The 25,214-nt window shown below is 44.6% G+C and overlaps 3 protein-coding genes across 6 annotated transcripts in view; 2 read left to right on the top strand and 1 right to left on the bottom strand.

Moving 5' to 3' along the window:
* The first annotated feature begins 56 nt into the window (after positions 1 to 56).
* On the top strand, positions 57 to 11,925 carry ndufaf2 (NADH:ubiquinone oxidoreductase complex assembly factor 2). 3 transcript variants are annotated; one of them, XM_020052702.3, is made up of 5 exons: positions 5,853 to 5,886; positions 6,373 to 6,477; positions 8,465 to 8,554; positions 9,614 to 9,654; positions 10,672 to 11,925. In XM_020052702.3, exons 1-5 carry the CDS (start codon positions 5,868 to 5,870, stop codon positions 10,912 to 10,914), a joined length of 498 nt encoding a protein of 165 aa, XP_019908261.2. In that variant the 5' UTR covers positions 5,853 to 5,867; the 3' UTR covers positions 10,915 to 11,925. The 3 variants fall into 3 exon arrangements, with proteins under 3 accessions (XP_010874453.1, XP_034152257.1, XP_019908261.2); XM_010876151.5 differs by lacking the exons at positions 5,853 to 5,886; positions 6,373 to 6,477 and adding an exon at positions 57 to 286; XM_034296366.1 differs by having other exon boundaries at positions 5,313 to 6,477.
* A 78-nt stretch (positions 11,926 to 12,003) lies between these two features.
* Positions 12,004 to 14,371, bottom strand: smim15 (small integral membrane protein 15). The gene is made up of 2 exons (XM_010876149.4): positions 14,285 to 14,371; positions 12,004 to 13,499 (listed from the first exon to the last, which is right to left on the bottom strand). Exon 2 carries the CDS (start codon positions 13,465 to 13,467, stop codon positions 13,243 to 13,245), a length of 225 nt encoding a protein of 74 aa, XP_010874451.1. The 5' UTR covers positions 13,468 to 13,499; positions 14,285 to 14,371; the 3' UTR covers positions 12,004 to 13,242.
* A 3,349-nt stretch (positions 14,372 to 17,720) lies between these two features.
* Positions 17,721 to 25,214, top strand: part of LOC105014114 (zinc finger SWIM domain-containing protein 6) — a 46,819-nt gene continuing 39,325 nt past the window's right edge. The window contains exon 1 of one of the 2 annotated variants that reach the window (XM_010876148.3): positions 17,721 to 18,169. In XM_010876148.3, the coding sequence (XP_010874450.1) occupies positions 17,743 to 18,169 (427 nt within the window). In that variant the 5' untranslated portion in view covers positions 17,721 to 17,742. Of the gene's footprint in view, positions 18,170 to 22,031; positions 23,114 to 25,214 lie in introns of those variants that run through there. The other variant, XM_020052804.3, reaches the window with a different exon arrangement.

The following is a 25,214-nucleotide window of genomic DNA, read 5'->3' as shown; positions in this document are numbered from 1 at the left end:
GCATTCATTGGTTGCTCTATTTCAGTCATCCAACCAAAAAATATCTTACTCGTCCGTTTATGGAAACGAGAGGTGGCATGAACAACAAATCCAATTGAACATGCGTTGAGAGGTAAGGTTGTAAGGTGAATAATACGCGCCCGATCGTTGGCTATATCCTATTTTTTCAATATGAGCAGGATTGGGGGTCTATTACGACGGACCTTTGGAGTCTTAAAAGAACATGTGGGCACCGATCATTTAGGAAATAAATACTACTGGCAACCTGAGCAAAAGACGTTTACGGGTAAGTACTGTACAGTAAAACATCAACGTTATTAGCTAATTTCCTCCACTGTGACACTGATTGTTTGACCTAGAGAGCCACCTCTGGCTTTCTTAACTTAGACAACGAACCACCGCTATCCTAAAACGTTGGGTACGACTAGTAGCCGTAGTTAGCTAGTAACTCTACGCAGTTATCTTCTAAAACTTCGCGAATGTTAGTAGCTAGATACAGAACAAATGTAAGTTAGATAACAACAATAGCAGCTAGTAATCAAGCTAATGTTATTCCTAAATGTGTAGACTATTACAGAGCAATTCTTTGGCTATAAAGTTGTTGTTGTTTTTTACTGTGACCAGCTGATGATTATTGAAACACATTATAGCTGAATTCAGATTTCTTTGCTATAACGTTCTTGACTGTCTCTTTTCCCCAATAAGATATGACCACTAGATGGAGTGCGTGTTCCTGTCTTGATGTAATAAACAAACCACATCACATCAGCTTCTTCGAAAATATATATTTTTTTCCTGTCAAAACCATTATAATATGGCCCTGCAACCTTGTAACATAATTACAATCAGTACATCTCCCTCTACTCTATGGACATTTTCCATTTGGCCAACCCGTGTGTGAGGATGTTGAACAAGGTCAGTTCTCCTATTTGAGACATACAAGCAGTATGTAGCCTATAAGGTTAAGTCTCAGCTGTGAGTCAGCACACTAATCTGTGTTGACTAGGTACTGTTGTTCCTTAAGTAGATAGGATAGAGCTGTTCTTAGCGGGCAAGGTCATGGTCATACTGGCTGTTCTCATGTAGACTGAAATAACTTTCTTACATCATCTCCTCTCCTTCAAATGGCCAATGACTTGTCAAGGCTTGGTATAGTAGCATGAATACTAACAATTCTAAAAACAAATAATGTGTTTTCACTGGAAGCATTTTGTTGAATTTGCCCAGAGTACTTTCACTCTAAAGGAGATGTAGTCCGTGTCCTTTTAGATGTTCATGATAAATTAAATCTGATTTGTACAAACAGGGAGGATCCTAGATCAGTACTCCTATGAGATGCTTTATAAATCCAGATACAGGTCTCCTTTGAGAGATTTACAGTTGAGGTCCCAACCTCCTGGTCAGGGGTCAGAGATCAAATGGTTAAGAGGACTTCTCCCTAGACATGACACTGGTCGTTAACCTGTCATATCCTGATTAATAGCGTAATAACACAAAGAAATAGGTCTACATAAATGGATGAATTCGAACCACATTCGAGTGGTCAGACTAGGCCGGAATTCTTCACTCCATAAGCCTATTAGCATATTAGCCTTATTTAACATTTATTTAAGTCATTTAGCAGATGTTTACATCCAGAGCGACAGCTGTGAGCACTTACATTTATTTATCTTTCAAGTGAGCTACACAGAACCCTGTACCAAGGCGATGCCCCTCTCATGTTCTAGGATCCTGATCTCGAGGTTTTTACACAATGGCTTGACAGCCATTCACTCACTGTCCTTGAGACAGCTGTTGTGTCGGCGTGTACGCACAGAGTTGCTGTGGACGTTGTTGTCACTCAGTAGGGGAGATCTCCATTGTTTTCCATTCACAGATGACGTCTCAGTAGGATGTGAATGGTCTATTACATGCACACTTTAGTCTATGTTGGCTGTCTAAAGACACCGGCCACAATGGCCTTGTCACTCTGCTTGCACTTCCTCACCATGGTTAGGCAGGAGCTGTGTGCTGTTTTCAGCCAATACTACACACACGCATGCGCACACACACTCTACAGAAGAAAAGAGAGGTCAATTTAGAAGATTTCCATTTGACTTCCCTCTTTCGCATACAGTAAACATGCGCTCTCTCGCTCTTTCTTTCTCTGGCTCCAACCTTGTGGAAATAAAAGGGCTGTATAATTCAGTCCATATGTCTTGCTAAAGTGTGCTCTTTTTTTTTTATCTTAAACTGATAGGCCAAGCGTGGGCTGAGTCCCTGAGGCACAGACAGACTGCAGGCTCTTTACAGCAGCAGCACAGGTGGAGGAAACTGGAGAAGGCTTCTATCTTGCATCTCTCTCTCACCCCCTCCTTCATGCTTAACTCGTCTTTCTTTTTCTTCATCTATCAATCTGCCCCATCTATTCATCTGTCCCAATCTGTCTGTCGCCGGTTTTATACTGTTGCTGTTTTCTATCTCCTTCAATATGTTCTGCTGCAGGAAACTAGGGCGTAAGTAATGCTGATGTTGGGTTTGGTTGCCCAGTACAGAATTGGCCGTTAAGCTCTAAATAGAGACCACAGCAGAGGGACAAATTCCAGTGTTGTTGTTTTGTTTAAGCTAGCTCCCATTCTATCTTTCTTCTTCCACTCTGTCACTTTCGGTTTCCTCTCCCTTCATCCCTCTTCTCGTCTTCCCTCTGCCTACACTCTGGCCTGTGTTTGCCTGTCCGGAGCTGTGGAGACTAAGACAGAGGGATTGTGTGTTACCGGACGAACGACCGGGCTCAGCAGCATGTCACAGTACACTAGAGCCTTCCGGGTTACCTGTCCCTTCGAGCTTTAACTCCTGCTAAAGGAGAAAAAGACTGTCTATCTGAGAATTGAAACAAGGATGCTATGTTTCTGAATGAACAGCAGACCTACCTCCATGCCACTACACCGGACTGCCGGATGGTTAGCCAAAGCTGTTTCCAAACAACGACAAAGGAGTTGGCTTATGGCAAGCTAGGCTAAGCTCTGGCTACGAGGCCTTTGTCCCATATGCACCGAGTCTTTAACCCTACGGTCTCCGTGTCCGCAGGGATCCCGTATCACACTGACCCGAAAGAAAGCAAGGCATTCTGGGCCTTGGCCCATTCGTCTTAATGGCAGGGCTGCAGACATGACGCCCTCCCCTCCTTTTATTCAGGCAAAAGGGAGAGGGGAGCTGACATTATCGCCCACTGCAGGCGGATTGGAAAATAATTGCTTGTATGATTGCTGTTTTTGGGGGGGTTCTTTTTCTTGCCTCTTTGAGGAGGTGTATCCTTTGTCTTGGAATCAATGGCTGCTCAATAGTGGACAGGGGAAAGGCAGCCTCTTTTCATGTGGCTGTGAAAAGGAGTTATTTTTAGTGCTATTCACTTCAGCGCAATACGCCATGCGGTTTTAATCTATTGGTCGGTGCGCCGTGAGTAGGAATCTGATGGCCGGAGAGGTGCAACGCGGTGAGAGAGAAAAGAGGCATTGACTTGTCTCCCTATCGCTATCTCCTCTCCCTTTTGTCTATTATTTATTTGATTCTGTTCGATGAGGTGAAAACTGAAAGGCTCATGTTTGGCTCTGAGTCGCGTCTCCGTGTGTGCGCGCGCGAGTTCGCGACGTTTTTGATCTCTGCGTTATTCTTCGATTGTTTCGTGAGCGTGAAGGCGTGCGAGCGAGAGCTAGTGAGTTCTCTGCACTTCATGCCTTAGCACCCTTAACACAACAACAGATGGCTGCGTGTCATCAGAGCATTAATTCATGCTGCACATATTCCACGGAAGAAGTCACAGCAGGGATACTGGGGGTATAAACGCTGTTTACTCAGCCACAAGCTTAACCCCACGGGGAGATGACGGAAAATCTAGGCCTCTACAATGCCAGCATTGGCTTTTTCCCGTAGGCCTGCTATATGATGCCTGCGACGTTAAATCATTTTTCATTGATTCGCAGCCTTGCCAATGCCATCCGTGGGCCATTGTTTAGCCATCCTCATGCCAAGTGTCTAGCAGCTAGCTGTGAGTCACACTATGAGCACACTTTCACCCGACCTTAAGTGTTATTTTTTTGGGTCTGGTTCAATTCATAAATAGAAAGAATTTAAAATGTATTAGGTCACCATCCTGTGTTGGGTTAGTAGAAATAGAATCAATACGGGGCACTTCACTGAACCTCAGGTATTTCTTATGCTGGTGGCTCTGACAAGCATCTCTTCTTGGTTTGCCCGTGACTTTTGTCCCGCCCTAAAAGGACATGATTGACAGGACAAAGCTGTATCAGGTCTGTGCTAGCATGTGGCCCAGTAGAGATGGAACCATAGGCTTTGCTCAGCTGTAGGTCTCATTATCTCTACACCCCTCAGGCTTAACCGCCAAGGCCAGTCCAGGAGCCCTTCTCCTGCTGAGGCTGGTTCTTCCTGTCCTTTCAACAGGGGATCGAAAATGGAATGATTTTATGTGCAGAGTGAGGAGAAAACAAATAAAGGCTAAATAGTTTGTGTTTTTCCAGTTGAGCTATTTTCTGCGTGGAGCTGTCTGCCAACACATTGGTCAGTCGAAGAGGGCTTGACACTTATGTCTGTCAAAAAGCCCACAGGTCAGACGGAAAAGACAGACAGCCTCCTCCACTCCTGAAGTCCGCTTTTCTGCTTATTGAAATGCCAGCGTTCAGTGTTAAAGCTGAGTGGCAGGGAAGGTACAGGGAAGGAGATGGAGGATGAAAGGTATTTGAGGGGGGGGTATTCTGACAAAGAGGGTGAAATGAGATGGTATAGAGAGGGGTGACAGGAAGAATGAAAATTGTAAAGTGGGGAGAGAGTGAAACAGTGAGGGAGGTGGGGTTCTGGCAGAAAAAGGGGTGAACTTGGTTTAGAGAGAACAAATAAGTATGGGGGGGCATGCTGATGAAAGAGAGAGAGAGAGGGTTATTGGATGGCCAGGTGGATGGATGGAGTAGAGATGGTGGACAGCCATCTTCATGGACGTTGCGCTGGGAGGGAGCAGAGCAGCATTGACAGAGAGGTGAGCAGCCACACCAAGATTGGCTCCGCTACCTGCTTCATAGACCGTGGGCCAAGCTAAACTTAGTACAGGATGCAGTGTGAGAGCTGAACGATTCTGACAGGCCTTTATAGTTTGTTAATGGGTAGTGGCCAAGCTTGAAATGGAAGTTTAGGACAAGGACGTCACTAATGGCTGCTTCTGACTGGAGCCTAGCGCTACAGACTTATATGTCAAGAGGGCACATTACAATTTGTATGTGTGTATGTCAGTGAAACCAAACCAGTTTCAGAAATCTCATGTTGCCAGTTCAGATATGAGAACAGTAGAACAGTCGGCTTGAACAAGCAAATAAATATCTATTTATGAAATGTACCGATCTGGAAAACCACTCATATGTTTTTATTGTCATGATTAATTACTGTTGTTGCAAAGGAGTGTATATGATTTCCATACAAAACTAAATCCTATTAGGCCAAAGCCTTAATGTCCACTGCCCATCACATACATCTTCGTACAGCGGGTCATTGACATGCAATGGGCCTGGATAGGATGACTCTACGGGTCAAGACTTTTGGACAGAAGAAACCATTTAAAAGAAAAAATGTGGTTGCAATTTTGTTTGTCTGTTAAATTCAAGAGGTCGGTGTGTGTCAGTAGAGGGGTAGCAGTGTGTCGGGTGTCGAAGCAGGTGATTGAGTTTAACGAGACTTGTTCAGGGTTCAAAGGGCACACACGCAGCATCTCGTCCCTCAGAAAAGAGAAGGGCCGACGATTGGCTACCGCTCTCGCTGCCACAGCAACCCCTCATTCAGCAACTCCCCCCATCCCTCCTCCGCCTGGTCTCGTTGCAGCCTCGCAGATGAATGTAGCTCAGACAGGTGAGGTGCTTCATCAATATTCATGGGGAGGGATTTAATCTGACGGTGCATGGCCCCTCCCCCTACCCTCTCAGTGCGCTACCTTCGTCCTTCATGCTGAGCAGCATCGCGTTCTCTCACCCATCCGGCAGGTTAATCTGGTCTTTCAGGTGTGTGTGTGTGTGACACTGGTGACTCTGAGCTTGGGGGAGGCGAACCTGTCACAGGGTCCCACTGAGAGGAAGAGCCCCTCACACCCTCCTCCTCCTCACACACTTTCTCCTGTCACCCCTCCCCCACGCCTAGGAGACAGAAGGTGGGGGAGTGTGAGTGGGTGCAGGGTTAGAGGGTTCAGCTCTAAACTGGCAAGTTGAACTAATAATCACAGCTAGGCTGCGACTCAGGCTATTCATTGAAGGTAGGCCGTGCTCAGCCTGCAGCCTTGTGCTGAGATGAAAACCACAGCGCGGTACAGTGGCTTATTTCTCACCTATTTTCCCGTATCAGAAGGCTACAAAAGATCCTTACTCCAACACTGGCGTGGACACACTGGCCTTGTGATGATGGATCTCCTATATACCTGGTGCCAAATGTATCGCTGTGGGATTGGAGGTGAGCCTGTTGGGGTAGTGTTGTTGTGAAGCTAGCATACGCCTATTGTATCACATTCTGGTCTATATTACAGATTACTGTAAGCATCCTTTGCCTGACAAACAGGGTCAGTGTTGAGGTAAAATGAAAACAAACCACTGTCTCATTAGGTCCAACGTATGAGATAGATTGGTTGTTACTGTAGCTTTCGTTGTGGTATTTAGGATGATCTTTTTATTGTGGGTTCTGTTCCGACTATAATTGGATGTATGATGAAATATGTTTATCTGAAACAGACATTTGGGAGGAGACTCACTGACTGATGGACAGACAGATCTCCCGTGCGCATGTGGATTTGCATGCTCACGTGAGAGTGTGGTGGAACGAATTGCCTTGTTTCATAAAAATATGTACATATTTGTTTTTGTGAAAGCTACAGTGGAAGGATTTAGTCAGGCCTGCAATGCAAACGTGACAAGACAGGAGGGAAGCCATGTTAGAATGAGAATGAGGGAATTTGTGGGGGGGTAAATGTGTTAGAGAGAGATGAGGGGGTGGTTGGTTCTTTCTGCTAAGCTAGCTAGACTATAGCTAAGTAGAACACGCTTGTAGGGACCATAGTATAATTTGACAATATTTATCCTCCACCACCCACACCCAATGCAAACCTGGATAAGACCTGTTCATAATTAGCTTACTACCTGTTTTAATTTATTTGTTTTTGTTGGTATTGCCTAGAGAGGAGTCTTTTGTTTGATATTTCATGTCCTATGGGTTTTCCTAAAAAGCTGCTCTCCGCTGAATGATAAAGGCCCGCGTGTAAACAAACAGAGCGATTATACAGCCCATCTCCTCAGGCCGAAGCAACTATACAAAGTAGCAACAACTGTAGCAGACCTGCCTTTACTAGACTTATTTTCCTCGTCTCCTTTCCCTCACCTGCACTGATAGGGAAATGGAACAGGTGAAGGTTGTAGGCTACTTTATATCTTAATACTGATTTTCAACCGGTCCCGTATCTTAAAATCACTAAAATCAATTAAGGTTTTAATTAGGTATATTGTGCGTGTTAAACACTATTCCCGCCTTATCCATCATCGACATGTCACATATATCCGTTAAGTCCGTACTTTGACCAGGGCAGTCCATCTGTGTGCGTCTAGTCGGAGTGGTGCCATTTGTTTCTGGCTGCTGTGGAATGGTAACGGAATGTTGCAACCATTGGTCCACGTTCGGTAGCCGCTGGAATGTTGACACATTGATCTGTGTGCGGAAGCTCCTCGGTCCATTCATCCTTCTCGTGCGCTAATGTGCACCGCATTAGCGACGCGTCGTCTCGCTCCAGCCACCACATCCGTAATGTAAAGAGCCCACACCCCTCTATTTTTCGCACACGCTCATGTCCGTGCTCGCTAATTCTGGGAAAGTGATGTGTCAGGGTGGCAGAAGGGCAGCAATCACTAGCTATCATACTAAGAATAATGGTCGAAATTCCTCTTCCTCTCCTTTTCCCTCTCCCTCCATCTGCATGTCACTGTGACTGCTTGACTTGTGTAATCAGCACTTTTCCCTAAAAATAATTGGCAGCGGCCTTGCTGCTGGCGCCTGAGTGTACCGGCAGCGAGAGTGTGTCAGTATTCCTCTCAGCTTATCTCTTTGGTGTCTCCTATGATATCTGACCTCTTTTGTCTCCAATAAGGCTCAATGCTGATTCGGAGGGCATTGTTAGCGCAGGGCTGCCATTGGAGGAGGGCGTCAGTGAGGAGGGAGCTGCGGTTGGTGGGTAAAGGGGGGCTCATTTACATAAGGCTTAGCCCAGATTTGGACCAACTCTCTGAGATCTAAGGAGAAGGCCCAAGGGCCATCGTCATCCATGGCCTGTCAGAACACTGTCAACCCTGGGTGCCTGTGATCTACAATGGGTTTTTCTGTGTGGGTTGTTTTTTTGTGAGGGTTACATGTATTTTCATGCACTATTAAAAAAAAAACATTGTATTTTTTGCTTTAGGGAGGATTGTTCGGGCTAAACGGATGGTGGTTGCAGCCAACCCTACTGAGTTTGAGTACCTGGAAGGCAGCATACCCTCAGAGTGGGATGGTAATGTGGAAACTTACTTATGCTTTGCTGCCATGTCTGCTGGTGTTCTTGGTATCTAGGGCTGACACTGGTCAGGGATCACAAGCTACAATTCAGGAAACGTAGGCGCCAATACAATGTGTATCACATATCTACAATCTCGACGTATTGCGAAAGGGAGAGAGCCATAAGAAGTTTTCATCAGTCTCTCAATTAAAAAAAAAAAACACACACAAGAAAAACACAAATTTTGGAGCAGGTATAACCAGCTAGCACAAAATTATTTTAACGTGATATTGTAAAAACAATATGTATGTGTATGGATTTCCACTCAAAGTCAAGGACCCAGTGAATTTGGGCCCCAAAACACATTGCAGCACAGCATAATGCCAGACAACTGTAATACAATTAAAATGAATCACCTGTTCACTAAGAAACGCATTCGTGAATGAAAGTTGCAAAGTCACCTCACCTGCCAATGTTCAAAAATGTTTTCCATTTTCTGTACAACTAGATACAAAATGTTCCCCGTCTCTGGATGGTTTTATCCACCGTAAGCCTTCATACTCCCTCTCTCCCTCATGCATTTTCATCAGGATGCAAATAGGAAGGGGATAAAAGAAGCCTCGAGTCCCTGCCTGCTTGAGGAAACGCTGCAAAATCCCTCTTTCTCCCCCTCTTTTCCTGGCCCCTCTAACCAGCTACTGTGTTGTGATGGGCCTTCCATGCCAAAATACACAGCCTGAAACAGAACAGTCCAACCGAGAAGGATGGGGAGATGAAGTTAATCGAAAGATCATACGACTCCAGTAGTCTCTCGCTTCGTGATGTACGGTAGCTTAAAATACTGTTCAGTGCTCTTTCGGCTATACCACATTCTGTTACGCCACGTTCACTATCAAACGGAGAACGTAATGAAACGGAACAGGTCAAATTATGTTTATGATCACTTAGATATGAAATGACACAATTGCAAACAGCTGGATGATAGTCTGTCGTTCAGCAGGATGTCAAGTGTAGGTTTTGTCGGTGCGCTGTGTGTGGGTGTTCTAACACTCTGCTGTATTTTCCCCCATCCAGCATGGATCCGAGGCAGAAGGAAGCAGCCCCCCTCCATCGAGGTGCGTATGTACCCCTGCTGTGTGTGTGTGTGTGTGTGTGTGTGTGTGTGTGTGTAGGGGGGGTGGGCGGGCTCTGGGGAACTGGGAAGAGGCTCAGGGAAACACATTGATTTGCTTTCCCTCCGTCAGAGCTAGGAACCTTTAGGGGACAGGTGCTGAAAATAAACCGGAGCAGGAGCACGCTGGTGCTGGTTAATGTAAATAGTCACAGGAATATATACGTCACTTTCCTGTCTTTCTGTGTAGGAGTGGGTAGCAGTAGGCGATAGAGACTTTTTTCCACATTAAGAGTTTCCCCTTCAAGTGCACTACTTTATTAGGGCCCCTAGTTAAACGTTCTACATTGTGTTGAACTTTTTGCTACCTTTATAGTCCCAAGGCATTCAGTTTTGGCTTTTTTGGACATACGACCTTACTGACTATAGAACCATTATTTGTCCAGTGAAATGAAGGCTGTGGGAAAGCCCTTAGAAAGCGAATACCCAGCAGCCTGTCTCTGTACACTCTGTGCCAATGGCCGATGCCATCCGTAACTCAGTGTTGCCAGAACATTCTCTTCCAAATTTCTGCCTAGTCTGCCCGGTCGCAGTCATCCACAGCTGGACAGTGGAGAAGCCAAAAACACTCCCCCAGCCCTTTATGCACCCGTCTCCCCCTTAACGTTTCCTCTCGTCCCTTTCCAAGTCGACATAAATTGATTCGATTAAATCCTGTCATTAACAGGCTGGAGAAGCGGCTCAATATGCTTGCCTCAGTCCCCAAAGCACTGCTGGTTGGCCCTGGTCTCCTCTCTCCCTTCACAGCCTGCTAGTTCTGCTGCCAACACACAGTAGCAACTCATCCAGGCTTCTTTCTGTAGCTCACTGGCTCTGCCAAGGCTAGACCAACACCACTGTCTGGACGCTAGCTGGATGACTTTACTGTCACCAGTAGCCATCCACTTTAAGGACTGACTCCCAGTTGAAAAACCTTGGTTTTACCTCCGATTATAAATCTGTATTTGTGTGCCCCACCCAGGAACTGGTTAAGAACCAAAACTACAGGGAGCACATCAAAATCAAGGCAAGGGAGGTGGAGGAAAAAGAGCAGGCCCTGCAGGCCAAGGAGTACGAGGAGGGCCTGGTGGCTGGGCCAGCTCAAACCATAGCCAAAGGCCACGCAGCCGCCACCAGTTTCGGCCAGCCAGTGACCAGCGAGGAGCCCGTCAGTACAGCCAACACATTCCAGCCTGGCTCCTGGTCACCCACAGCCAAGAAATAGTCACACACCCTCAACTGGGTCTTCATGTTTTCCAGGGTAATAAAGTACCAGAAAGACTGGACTCCGCTCCACAACACGCTGTTGTGTGAAATAGTTTGGAAATAAACAACTGTGTCTGTGTATATCCGAAGGGTGTGCTTTTTAGTGTGAATTGTTTTTCCTCACAAAATCAAGTCTGCTCCATGTTTTGTTTCCTTTTCATCATGTTTCATAGTATTGTGATATCAATATCTGACACAAATATACACAAACTCCAAGGCGAGAACCAATCTAGGAAATACACCCATACTGTACCCTCTCTTCATACCCACATCCAGAAAGACAAGTATTCACTGGCTTCCTTCCATCCTTAACATTATTTATCAGTGAATTGAAGACTGGACAAATGAAAGCAGTTAGGTCGAGGATGAGGATAGGCAAGGAGCACCACTCCTGTAGTACTCAGACCCTGGGGATTACAGCTGATTGGGTCGTAGTTGGTACATACCGTAGCAGAAGGTTTAGCATTGGAAATGGGTCATTGCTTAAACTCAATGTTAGCAACTTTAATGAATACGACCCTGGTAATGTAAACTAATTGGGAGCTTCCTGTCCTCCAAATGAAAAAGCTTTTATAGTGTTGAACAATGGTAAACAACATGGCATCCATTGGGTGTGGAGGACAAGTTATTTGATCTCCCCTACCATAAACACTGATTGGGTAGGGGTTGGTCCAGGTATATTGTTTAAGGACTTTGTCTCTACTGTAAATAAAACTGCCAGGTTTAAGCAAACTGGGATGTGATGCAAGTGCTGGGAAGTAGGTGGCACCAGGTTCATCATAGTCCCCATTGGATGAGACAGCAAGAGGCCCCTCCCCTCTGATCATATCCAATTGTTGAGAATTGTTTGCAATGTCATGATGGTTTGATTCCTGCTGGGCCTGCCAATACAACAAGGTAGCATGTAATACTTGCATTAAGTCGATGTGGATAGTGTCTACTGAATGGCGTATTAAATACATACTGTATATTTTGTTTGTAAAAGTGTATTTTTAACAACTGTATTTGGTATATCATACACCAACACATTCACGCATCTGAAACTACAACGTTTTAAACATCTCTTTACTAAATGATGGAAAGGATTTGCAAGATGGTGAAAGACTGGCAGGTCTCAGGAGTAAACAACCCATCAGAAGAACTGTGTTGTCACTTGAAATGATTTAAGTCTGCTGTGTTAAAAATAGACTAAATAAAGAATATACATTACATGAACTACCTCGCTCACTTTTTGGTCGAGTTCCTGCTCAACTGGATACTGTAAATGTTTTTTTGTATTGTGTGTAAAGTCTCCAAAACCAGACAAACTAATGAAGATGTCTTATAATTAGGCCCACCTATCCATTCTTTGTGTGAAATTGCACAAGTTTAAAATTAACTTGGGATTCCACTTCAATCATGTAGGCAGCATCGTTGCAAACTCGCTGGAAGGAGCCACTGAACGGTCCAATTAGACCCCTACACCCTTGATTGTTTTCACTTCCTCTGCAATTGGGAAACGTGCGTAAACGGCCACTAGCATGAGCACACAAATGTTGGGCTAAGGGTGAAGTGGAGGAAGTACAGATTCATTTGTGATTTGGCAATAGACTACTGCCAAACCTTCAAATGATTGGATGGATGTGCTAAACGTGTCATGTGATACAGCAATCGATATCAGACTGAAAAGGTAATGACAAGCCATGCAAACATTGGTTGATTAATCCCTCAGCACTACAATCTTCTGCTGTTGCCTAAGGTCAGGTGTCAGAATATTGGTTGATCCAGAGTGGTGCCAGCACATCTATATTGGGCAGGAACTCAACCCTTTTCAGCTAGGCATCATGTCAGTAAGGGTTATACTTCACCATAACAAAACAATCTGCTGCTTTTTTATTAAGAACTTGATTAAAATCTAGCAAAAACAAAATCAGATGATTGTTAACTTTAAATGTAAAAAATATCTGAATAATGAATCAAATTTTTAGACTGGAGTTGTTACAAATGGAATGCAAAGTACTGCAACAGCACCAAGACCATACAGCAGATCTCCACATCATAAATTACACAGACAGTCCCTGTTTCACCCGCAGATGATGGGGGGCGTGGAATAGGTCTTCCCTATCTATACATTTCCCTGTCAGCTGTGTAAGGCCTCCAAGTGCGGCCTCCATCCCTCCTAGACTGGACAGAAGAGACAGGCTTTGGACCTGCGCTGGGTTGAGGATGTGAGGGCACTGCAAGTAGAGAGCACTGAGCATAGCCATGTAGGTACACTCCTCCCTCTGCTGATCCCGCCCTCCACTGGTCAGTCTTTCTTGGTCCTCTTGGCTTTGGCGATGTTCTCCTGACGTCTCTGCTTCTTCTTCTGCTCGCGGTCGCGCACCTCAATCATCTTGGCCAGTTTCCACGACAACAGGGCACTGGCAATGAAGAGGGGCGTGAGTGCCAGGATGACCGTTGTCAGAAAGCCGTACGGATCCTTAGCCGCCCACTCCACCACATACTCCGCCCATGCCCGCACATCAATCATCCTGATCCCAAACAGCAACTCCAATCTAAAAGCTGGAACAGGGGAATTAGAAAGTAGTGTTGTGCTTTAAATCAATGATGGGGAAGATGTTAGATTTACATAAATCATTTGACCTATTTAAAAAAATATTTAACTCGAGGTTGCCACAGCCCACACTGCTGCCCTGGCAAACAAAGCTGTGTAACTATAACAAATACTGACAAACAGGTTGCTACTATGCCATGGAAGAGTTTAGCAAGTGCCATTTTTCAGTTTCAAATCAAATCAAGAGCGGTAGACTTTATACCTAGCGTTAGAGAAGTTCAACATAAAATGTCAAAGCAAGTCCAGCTGACACTAGTAATTGTAGTCACAACTACAGATAGATGCAACTGAGATGTAATTAATGATATACAATGAAATTGCCTCATCTGTTATCGTATACATTTGCCAGGTAAGCAGCTAGATAATTTAGGAAGTCTAAGTTAATTAGCAATAAACTAGCTAATCTAACGGTAAAAATTGGTTACGTGCAGTTAGGTATTAGTTAGGTTTTTTTACACTTGAGAAGGAAAAGACAGACTGAGTGCCACTTAACAACTTCATCGTTAACGAAAACTGTGAAGTTAGCTACATAAGCGACATGGCTTACGTTAGATTTTCAAGCTAATTTAGCTAGCTAGCCAACGTCGGCTAGCTAGCTAACGTTAACTAGTTTCTTTACAATGTGAAACCACTTCGCCATAAACATTTTCTATTCATGACCTACACAGTGTGAAGAGCTCAGACACATTTAAATGTTATATAACAGTTGGATAATTAAGTTTAACGTACTCACCTAACGCAGCTATTTATTTTTTTATTGCATATTCTGTCACCAGGAAGTGGGTTCTCGCAATTGGTTATGACGTATGCACGCTGGTATGAGGGAATTGTAGTTTAACTGTGATAAAGAGAGTTGGTGATTTCGAAACTCAGGCTCAAGATTTAGGACATATTGTATACAGTTGTTTTTCTTGTGTGACAAGATATGATAAGATTTTGTTTAAAATCTCAACGTCTTGTATAGTATTTTATTTTAGTCACAATTGTCTTTCTTTGGGTCAACTCTTCTGGGAGCACAGTGTTTTGACAGTTACGGGTAGGGTTGAATGTGCTCAAAAGGTAGATCATACTTTTGCATTATTGTTTGTATACCTTAGTTAAAACCAAAAGCAGTGTTTAAATATAATTCACAAAGTACTCCAGGATTCTGACATTGAATGAAGAAAGAAGAATGACACAACAAAGGAACTGCAGGCTATCTGAACTTCCTGCAGGGAAGTATTGAAAACAAATCGGGTTTGCTCACATCTGCTCTGTCCATACGGCACAGATCACTTTCAGAGCAGTTCAAAGGCCTCTGCACTCAGGGGAAGGAGGGCGTCAGATTGAAACATGTGCAGTATAATCCAGACAAGCAAAGGCACATACCAAATGTTTTAATGCTCATTAGAATGGGTTATAGTTTTCTGTCCTATTCAGTGAAGTGCATAGGTTTCCAACTCTTTAATTTGGAATATGCACCTTTCTGGACCTAAGCTTTACTTCCTTTTCATATAGTTACCAATATAGACTTGGTAAGGCGCTATATACTTAGAATAGAATATGCCCAAATTGTGTCTATTCTGTTCTTTTAACGAGAGCTGTGCAGAGATGGCTCCAATGAACTGGATTCACTGGATTGATTTCTTTTCTAACCAACTGTTTCTACTTGATAGCAAATTATATCAGCATGCATAAAAAGTCTATAGACCTTATGGATGCATACTCAGCCGTCATTGTTGTTCTGAGTTGTATTAAGAAATACAATTTAGACATCACAAGACATTTTCAGATAAATTTTTAAGACAATGCTATGTCTTGATCAACTGTACTGTGTTATGTTAAAGGACATGTCTTAAGACATTCATGTAAAATACAAATTCCTTATCTTAAAGATTAATTTAACTTAATTATACTGCAATAAATGAAATGTAATATGTGTTACCATCAAAGTCAAAGTATTTTTTGTCAACCATGTTTTTAAAATAAATGTTCCTGCAATACATCTTTGTAGCCTAGTAAAGTTAGAGTAAATCCCTACTGTAAATGCATGAGTGGATCAATTTGCCCTGCACTACAGCGGCTGTATAGAAGAATTTGGGATTTTAGAATGTCGAACATTTACTCATTAAAGAAAATGTTTCCATCAGTGACAGTTGATGCAAGACTGAAAATTACTGTGTCAAACTGTGTTTTTGTTTTATCAATTTGAGAAATAAAGGTGGTTTTCTATCCGGTGTCAAACTGAAAAGGGAGTAATTCCCTCATAACCACAAATTATTTTGTAAACATTGTTAAATAATCCAAATATTTGAAAATGATGTACTGTGTGGTGACATATTTCTGCATCTCATAGTTGCATGAGTTAGTAAGCAATATTTTGTTTAGGAAATGTGTTGAGACTCAAGTTGATTACAATTCCCACAATGCAAGACAGGTTGGCTAGGTGCTTTTATACCTCAGTAACTTGGAAGATAGAAAACATCTATACAATAATACCAAAGTCAATATCAGCATTTTAAGTACTTGTAAAAGACCTATAACTTGCATGCTAAACTTGCATAAATGCATTTCTATCTCAAATCTGTGTGAATCAGGTTGCTATGGCAATGTGCTAGAGGTGTTGCAAGTCTATAAGCAGGGATACTAAGGCAGAGAAAACATTGCTTTGCCTCTTGGCTGTTGGAGGAAGAAATTATAGATTTCTGACACACTGTACTTTGAAGAAATGTAAACTAACCATACCATTTTTCATGACAACAGACTAATTGATGCCTTCTAGACAAGTATGCCCATGCCATCTACTGGCTGACTTGGCAATCTAGAGTACAGGTTATTGATTTAAAAGCATTCAATGTGATTTCCTTATTTTCACACTAGGCTTTTACCAAATTAATTGATTTCTGTTTTTGCTTTTGGATTACCCATGTGGATGATAGGACTTTTTCGCTTTAGGCAAGCTATTTGTAAATAAGTAGTTCTGTTAGTAACTGAGTTGGCAGAGCTTACCAGGCCATGGTTGGGGGTTTGTTTCCCACAGAGTACCAGCAGTGCCACTATAGAGTCTGACAATGCAGGCACTTAACAGTGTAAGATGCTTTGGAAAATGGCATTTGCAGAATTACTCACATATAAAGTACAATACAAATATTAGCGTATGTGGTGTTGCTATATGTTCTCAAACTGCATTTTATTTGAGCCTTTATTGTCTAAGACCTCATTTCACTGTGTGTTGTCTATGTATGTCTTAACATGTCTCAAAGGTCGACAATGTGCTGGGTTGCTATGGCATGGTGCTTGCAATGCCACGGTTGTGGGTTCGATTGCCTCGTGTAACCAGTGATGAAATAAATAATGCTCTTGCTGTAGAAAAGAGTGCTTGAACAATTATATTAAATAAAAAGCCAGTCTGAAGGTTTAGTATGTTTTATAAACATTCTTTAAGTGTAATCACTAACCATTGTGGAACTAAGGCTACAACAGAGGATAACATGGAGTAAAATATGTTGGAGTTTATTCATAATGTTTACGGTTGTTCATTAGACATGTAAAAAAAATGTAACTATAGAGTGATGGACGAGCCTTATGTCCTCAAGTTCCTGCCTTGCTGATGGTTGAGTGCTCTCTGAATTTGCAAATGAAAACAACCTTGTAATTACTGGCCATTTGAAATGATAAAAAAACCTCACGGATACATTGTGAATGACTGATCTACAAATAATGAGCCGTTATTAAGATGCAAAGTGATTTGGAGATCAGTCGGCAATCTCTACAGTCATTTTATAATCTCGAACATGGAAATTTAGTGAAGAGAGCGCCTTTTACCCCTTTGGGAAACTATAACACCGCCTATGGATTAGACCCCGCCTTTAAACTAAAACACAGACAAACTTCAAAGTATTTTCCGATGCTATAGCCCCGCCCTCTCGCTCCCGAATGGCTTCACAAAGGATTTGCCGACGTTCGGGAATTCCGCCTTCAGTTCCTTTTTTAGCGCCACTCGTGCGCTGGAATCGGTCCAGAATCCCACCTATCTCCGTTAATTTGACAACACAAAGGACTTCGCCGAACCAGAAGACACCGCCTACTATTCCAAATAAGGGTCGTCTCTCCATGTACGGCACACAATCGGCTGGAGAGTGTCCTTTTCTCTTCCTTATCCCGTTTATATGATCGGAGAGGAACTGCGCTGCAAGTTACAGCGGTGCGATCATGGCGGAGCGAGTCCAGCAGCCCCCGGCCAAGCGGCTCTGCTGCCGGCCAGGCTACAACCCGGCATGTAGGCAGGGGCAGCGGGCTGGAGGAGTTCTGTGCGGTGGTCCGGGGTCCGCTCCAGGGGGATCGGGAAAAACGCACAACCCTGAATCGCTGCTCGACATCGCGGCACGGAGAGTCGCGGAGAAGTGGCCCTTCCAAAGGGTGGAAGAACGATTCGAACGGATTCCAGAACCCGTCCAGAGAAGGATCGTGTACTGGTCGTTCCCGAGAAGTGAAAAGGAGATCTGCATGTATTCTTCTTTCAACGCGGGTGGAGAGGAGAGTGGAACTAGCGGGGAAAACAATGACGAGACCCAGCTGCCTTTTCTACGGGGTGTCACTCTGCTGGAGGGCGGCTGGGTGGACAACGTACTGCAAGTCGGTGAGTTGCTATCGCTAGGCTACGGGGAAATATGATGCTGGACGGGGAATAGCTAACTCAGATTGCGTACATTTTTAGGGGAACCATTTTACCGAAAAGGCTAATATGTGCATGAACAGCCGAGTGTTGTCCATCTTAATCATTTGTGACAGAGAATTGCCATTCCCTACCTTACCCGCACTCATCATCCCATGCGATTCTGCAAGATATTTTTCAGTGAGGGGGTAGGGTGCCAACAGTTTTTCCCCTTGTTTTTGCCCAGTGCGCATATAAAACTGCCCTAAGCCATTCCCAATTGAAAGCTTAGCACTTTGTTCCTATTTTCGTGATCGTTTGTGTCTTTTCAGCTTTATGTTCCCCTCCAATGGGTAACCAGACAAAAGCCCCCTATATCTTTTCACAACTGGCTAAATAGAAGATTTTTTAGAAAGGGTGGGAGGGACGGGGATTTAAAGCCACAGCGCTTCTATTTTGTTTGCCAAACACCTTTGTGAGATTGCTTTTGCTCTGCTGCATTTTCAACATTCGTGAGATTTTTCCGAACACGAGAAAAGGACTTGGCTATGACATGGCATAAGGTTGTGCGTTCTTGGCATGCACTATCACTCATCCTGTTCCATGATGCATTATTTGTTGGATTTCGAGTGTAAATAAATACAGGATTTAAGGCTGCTACGGGCGCAACCCTCCTGCCTCCCCTTGCCAGAGCAGTAATATTTCCCTGCATTCGTCAGTGCAATAGGCTCAGCTGTCACTCTCTGCCTCCCCACCCTTGGAATCGCTTCAGCATTTTAATCCCATTACCCTCCCCAGTTCATCTGAATTCTAATGCAATCTCCAAACATGATTTTATGCATGATCTTTCCCCTCCCTCCCCTCTTCTCCTTCAGGATGATCTTGGTAGCTTCCAGCTCTTTAGGGCTTGGATAAGGCGCTTCAAACAATAGTGTCCCTCTACCGGCTCCTATCTGTTTACCAGATTCCTCAGCATTTGGGTCTTATTTTGTGTGCTGCCTGCCGTGTTGGCGTCCTTGGAAGGCAGTGCTTGTCAGTGCTTGCAAAAATAAGTGTTAGCTCGGATTTTGTGAGGCACAAATAGGGGTTTGTTTGTGTGTGTGTGAAAGAGGGAAATGGAGAGGGTCATGAAAAAGACAGGGAGTGGAAAAGAGAAAGATATGGGGGGCGAGGAAAAGGGGATTGAAAAGGGACAGAGTGTGAGACAGGAAGATGGATCAGAAGAGGGGGAGTGTGGTGTGTGTGTGTGTCATCCTGCATGCTTTCAGAGAGAGGGAGGATGACAGCCGAGCCCACAGCAGGAGTACGGCCTGTTGTGCTGATTGCAATTTTCGGCCCCGGATTTTTTTTCTTCTTTCGCCGCGAAAAATAAAGCCAAGGAAAGGAGTGATAAATAAAAGATGCAATCTTCTTCAGGGGACAGGCTGCCACTGGAGGAACGGCTTGAAAGCAGCGCGACACGGGAGGGATAGGGCTGTCAACAGCATCACAAACCACTGCATGTAGGGACCCATCAGACGAAGACACGAGCAGGAGTGTGTGTGTGTGTGTGTATGTGTGTGTTTGGTGTTTATGATGAAAGACTATACGGGAACAGAGAGAAGGAAGAGGTTATTGTGTGTAAAAGCTAATACACTTGAATGAGTCTGTGTCTGCACTCCTCCCCCTCTACTCTCTGTCTCTCCCTGGTGAGCAGCTATAAAACTCTCCATATTTACTCCCCTAGCCAACAAGCAGCCCCCTGGTCTTGTGTGATTATTTATCTGTTTCTAAAAGACATTAATCACACACTTTTTATTTCCCCCCATAAATCAGTGCTGTGTTGGAGGGATAGAACAGGGGAGGCATGGGGACCCACTGTAGAAGGAGAGTAGCTGGTGGAGAAGAATGCAGAGAAGGAGCTGATAAGGGTTAGAAAGGAGAGGTCAGGAAGCATGAAGAACGACAGTAGATCCAATATTTAGCCTAATGACAGGAAGAGAATCCAGTGATACCGGCAGATGGAACGACCTCCCTCTCCCTGACACTCCCTGCTCTGGAAACACAGAAGCTCAGGAGGTGTATATACATTACATAAACATACCAAGGTCCCTTTCTTATAGGAATAATGTGCTTTATTTTATTGTGTCCGAGTAACAGTTTAGAAGCAGGAATCGCAGGTTGTTCTTTCTGTTTGTCAATTCTGTTTCCCAGACTGTTTCCCAGCGGTTCCCTGTTTGCAGGGTTTGGATGTATCCACGCGTGGTAAAGTATCCTTGAAATGTGCCCCTGCAGACAGACACTGATTTGACTAACTGTTGAACACATTTTGTTCTTTGAAACGTGATGCGAGGGATCGATTTAATATATAAACAGTGGACCCGATTTAAGCTTTCAAAATACCACAGCAACCTTAGTTTAATGCCTGGTAATGCCACAAGCAGGATAGCGCTTTTGAGAAGTTGCGGATTTCCCGTGATTCCAGGGGAAGTTGGGTACCTTTTCACTTGATCCTTGGGGACATTATAAATTACACGCTACTTTTCGGGTATGTATTTTCCAATAAATCTATAGTGGGAGGGGGTCCATAAAACAACAGCCCTACTGTTCACTTTTCTACTCGCTCGGTCAATACCTGCTTGGTTTACAATGCCAGACCATCATGCTGTGTTCAGTTGAACTGTCGAACCGAATGCCACACAATGTGCTTGTTCTGATTAGCGCCATAGAAGCACAAAACATCACATGGCACTGTGTTGTGGAATAGGTCTATCTATTGTTCAGTGTCTAGTTAAACTGTCCAGCAGCATTGGCAGAGGAAGGGCATGTTGGTATCGCAGTTTAGCCATTTAGCAGAGCGACACACAGCACATTCACTTTGTGCTATTTGTACTGGTCCCCCCTGGGAATCAAACCCACTACCCTGGCATAGTGAAAACCATGCTCTTGCCAAAGAAGCCACGCAGGACCATAACTGTTCTGCTCTCTGCGTCGGCTTTTCTCTCTTTTTTCCTCGGCTGGTCAAGTTTGTCCCGCTCTCCTTCGCCTCTGTGTTTCGCCCCAACTGTCCTCTGACTTTTAACACACATCGTCTGTGTCCCGATGCCAGGGGTTGCCCACCCACAGTGCCCACGCTGATCCTGACGACACCCCGACGGCAGACGGATGCCACTACATAGCCACCTACGCCAGGTTCAATAAGCATCACTGCGACAGAGGACCAATGTTGTTATTAGCCTAATTTGGATATAACAGCTTCGACTTGACTGTTGTTTTGTCATGTCCCTAGGTCTTGGTGATAAGAGAGCCTATTATCTGCAACTAATTTCCTAGTATAATTGTAGGGCCTGCTTCATCCTCAAGTCTTACCATGTAAAATAGACTTTCCTTAGCCCAGCCATCAGGCCAGCCTATCTTTCACCCTGCCTCTGCCTGAAATATCACTGAATGTCTGTCTGTGGGTTTTATGCCTGTTGGTATGAATGTCATGTCATCCTTTCCTGGTCCCCCTATTTTGGGGTGTGTGTGTGTGTGTGTGAGAACGGCAAACTTGTTGATGTCTTTATGCCCTGGTTAGTCTTAATTGCCACCATATTCATCTGGCGAAGCAGTCAGACTTGTGTTTTTACAGCCTTAACAGGATAAACATGATATAATCATTTCTTTGTGTCAAGAAGTTGACTCCATGTTATGTTTGACAGCCGTTATGATAATCCGCAAATGACTTATCGCGGTGGTTTTAATCGTTCAATTCAAAAGTAGCCTAAAACCACAGAAATGTAAGGTTTGCAGTGAAAACAATTCACTGGTCTGGGTTATTGTTAATGGGACAGTTGATGCTATAGTTCTACTCATATCTGCTTGGCTGTTCTCATCAGGTGGCAACACATTTTGCCTATCCAATCAAATTTGAACATCTAAATATGGTCGTCTATCTTATAAAAACAGTTTTAGGATAAATGTATATTTCTAGTCATCATTACTGCAAACAGTCTGAGAATTTATTACGATTTGATTTATTTTACATATGTGTGCCTTGTGGTGAACCGTCTTAGGAATGTCAATGCCAGTGAGGAGTGGGGCAGCAGTAGTGACACCAGTAGGTACAGTTTTTCATCCCACTTCAGATTGGCTATAAATCCCCCTATCAGCATTGCATAGCCTTGAGCTGGCCCCTCCGTCACAGTCTCTATTCCTGAGGAAGGGGGACAGGAGTAGGCTCATTAGCAGGAGATAAAATAACACGGTGACCTCCTCTCACAAAGGTATGTGTGTGTGTGTGTGTGTGTGAGAATTAGCGTACGTGTTTTCAAGTCTTAGTCCAAGTATGTGACTTGGTGACAGAGTGACATTGAGCATGTGGGTTTTGAAGAAACACACATACTGGATCCACTTCAGAGCTTCAGCAAAAGCTACTTAAAGAATTGACCAGGCTTTTCCAGCTCTTTTTCAGGGGCCTGCTTTGTCATTTCAAGCATTTTATTCACAGAAGTGCAGAATTTAAGATGGGAAACTTAAATATTGCATGACCCTGTTGTCTTTGAGTCTCTCTGTGTGTCTCTGTTTGAGCAGTAAGAAAGCTGTACATACTGGCCTCTTTCAGAAGGGCCAGTATATACAGCACGTAGGTAAGTTATCTGCGAAGTGTTCATTTTAAAACAATAAGGGTTTGTTGGCATTGTTTTTTTTGGCCTGCATGTCTTAAGAAGTAGAAAAAGAACAAAGAGATGTAGCCAAGCATGTTCCCTCTCAGACGTGGTCCACTCTGGTGTTATTTTCACCATAACCCAGTAACCTGGTTAGCTTGTTGTGATTGAATTGGGCCCTGAGACTCCTTTTTTCCCTTTGCCATGTGACTGACCCTGGGATCCTATCGCCATGGAAACATGGCCGGGCCCGTGCTAGTGTAAACAACAGATTTTCCAAAGGGAACGGGAGCACCGTCCAAGGGTAAGGAGTGTTTTCTGGGTGGGGGTGTGTGTGTGTGTGTGTGGGGGGGGGTTCTTTTTTTTCTCCTGGTATCATGCTACTCACTTCCATTAGTTCGGCTGGCTGGATACAGGATAGGCTTAGTTTCAGCCGCTTTGTTATGGTAACACGCTACGCGAGGTGGGAGGTTGAGGATAGACAGGATACACTCCGGGTGTAGCCCAGATCTGATGAATCTCAGGGCTACTTTAGCTGTATTCCCAGTCGTCCAGTTCCTATGCACTGTTGTTCCTGTCCCCATCCTCACAGTAAGCCCCTAGACACCACTGCTATTTTAACCAGCGGTTCTGCAGTCCCACACAGATCATTCTCGGGCTTTAGCCAGTGTGTGTGCTGTCACTGTTGGCTTCCCGTTTTCAGTAGAAAGGCAGTCAGATGTGTCTCCCTACATGGAAGAGCCTTGTGACCAAATGGATGACTTATTTTGCACAGCTGAGAGTTGAGACAAATGGTTTTAGTTCCGTCGGTTGTTCGAATTATGTAACGAGCCTTCTCAGTCATTGAGAACCTGAGACCCCGCTCATACGTTCTAGACCTGAAGCAGAGGAAGCGAGGAGCCTGGGAAGGGAAGGGGAGCCGCAGAAACAGGAGAAAAAATAAAAGATTGAGAAGAACAGACTGGGGAGAGGAAGAGATTTGAAGAAAGCAGAGGATAGATGAGGAACAGACAACAGCACTAAATCCACCAATGACTAGGCCCCATTAAATTGTTTTCAATTCCATTTATTACCCACTCCTTTCCATTTGGCAATGGTAACGGCAGGGGAATGCCACGCTCAGCATTCAGTCTATCTGATTCTCTCTGTTCTTTCCTTCATAATTAATTCCTCTTTGCACCGATGGGCTGCTACTGATGCCGCTGCTGAACACAAACTCTCCAAAACCACCGCTGGCTGGGTGGAAGGTGTGTGCGTGTGTGTGCGCATGTGTGTTGTGTACCATGCTACACACATGCTTTCATTACAACCATAGAACAGTGCTTCTCTGTGTGGTCGGCAGCTGTTTGTTCCCTCACACATCCAGAAGCCAAGAAGCTTTGAATCTGCCAAAAGGGCCACATCTGAAAGGCGTGTGTGTTTGTGTGTGTGTGTGTGTGTGTGTGAAAGAGTTGTCTGTATTTCAGTTCCACCACAGCACCTGATAAATGCCCCCCCCCGCCCTGGGCCCTGTGTGTGTGTGTGTGTCCATCCTCCCCCTTTCGGGTGCCTCAGTCCATTAGCCTAAAGCAAAGGAGTGGCTGGTTGGCTTACCTGCTGCCAGTGCTGACTGTGAACAAACGTTTCTATCGGCCCAAAACCAACATGGGGAGCGACCACAGGGAGGGCTGGGCGGTCTGACGGTTGCCTCCTGTCACTGACCGGACCAGGATGAATTTGCATTGTAGCTCACTGTTTACTGTATTTGCATGAGGACATTCTGATCCGAAATGATGCAATGGGCAAATTGTGTGTGCGTGCGCGTGCGCGTGCGTGCGTGTGCGTGTGTGTGTTTGTGTCAGTCTAGGTACAGTTGAGGTATTCTAAGGTGGATGGCATTTCCGTTGATCAGCCCGTTTCAATCTTGTTTTTGTTCCAGTGTTTCCTTATAGCCATTAGACACAGGAGACTTCATCTTGTTTTGGCACTTCAGAATAAACCATATGAAACAACTAGGATTAGGGTGTCGGTGGCAGTGACCATACTCACTGGGGGGTGGAGGTGGCAGTGACCATACTCACTGGGGGGTGGAGGTGGCAGTGACCATACTCACTGGGGGGTGGAGGTGGCAGTGACCATACTCACTGGGGGGTGGAGGTGGCAGTGACCATACTCACTGGGGGGTGGAGGTGGCAGTGACCATACTCACTGGGGGGTGGAGGTGGCAGTGACCATACTCACTGGGGGGTGGAGGTGGCAGTGACCATACTCACTGGGGGGTGGAGGTGGCAGTGACCATACTCACTGGGGGGTGGAGGTGGCAGTGACCATACTCACTGGGGGGTGGATGTGGCAGTGACCATACTCACTGGGGGGTGGAGGTGGCAGTGACCATACTCACTGGGGGGTGGAGGTGGCAGTGACCA

Source organism: Esox lucius, chromosome 13 (assembly GCF_011004845.1).
Source record: "Esox lucius isolate fEsoLuc1 chromosome 13, fEsoLuc1.pri, whole genome shotgun sequence".
Lineage (NCBI taxonomy): Eukaryota > Metazoa > Chordata > Actinopteri > Esociformes > Esocidae > Esox > Esox lucius.
Note: the sequence above shows the minus strand (reverse complement) of the source record. Positions and strands in the feature narration are given on the sequence as shown.

What these genes read in the sequence shown, in the direction of transcription:
- ndufaf2 (XM_034296366.1), top strand. Translation starts at nt 6,318, where the DNA reads ATGAAAACCACAGCGCGGTACAGTGGCTTATTTCTCACCTATTTTCCC. An exon ending in GTATCGCTGTGGGATTGGAG is followed by an intron (nt 6,478 to 8,464) that starts GTGAGCCTGTTG and finishes TTTTTGCTTTAG; the next exon opens with GGAGGATTGTTCGGGCTAAA. An exon ending in CATACCCTCAGAGTGGGATG is followed by an intron (nt 8,555 to 9,613) that starts GTAATGTGGAAA and finishes TCCCCCATCCAG; the next exon opens with CATGGATCCGAGGCAGAAGG.
- smim15 (XM_010876149.4), bottom strand. Translation starts at nt 13,467, where the DNA reads ATGATTGATGTGCGGGCATGGGCGGAGTATGTGGTGGAGTGGGCGGCT.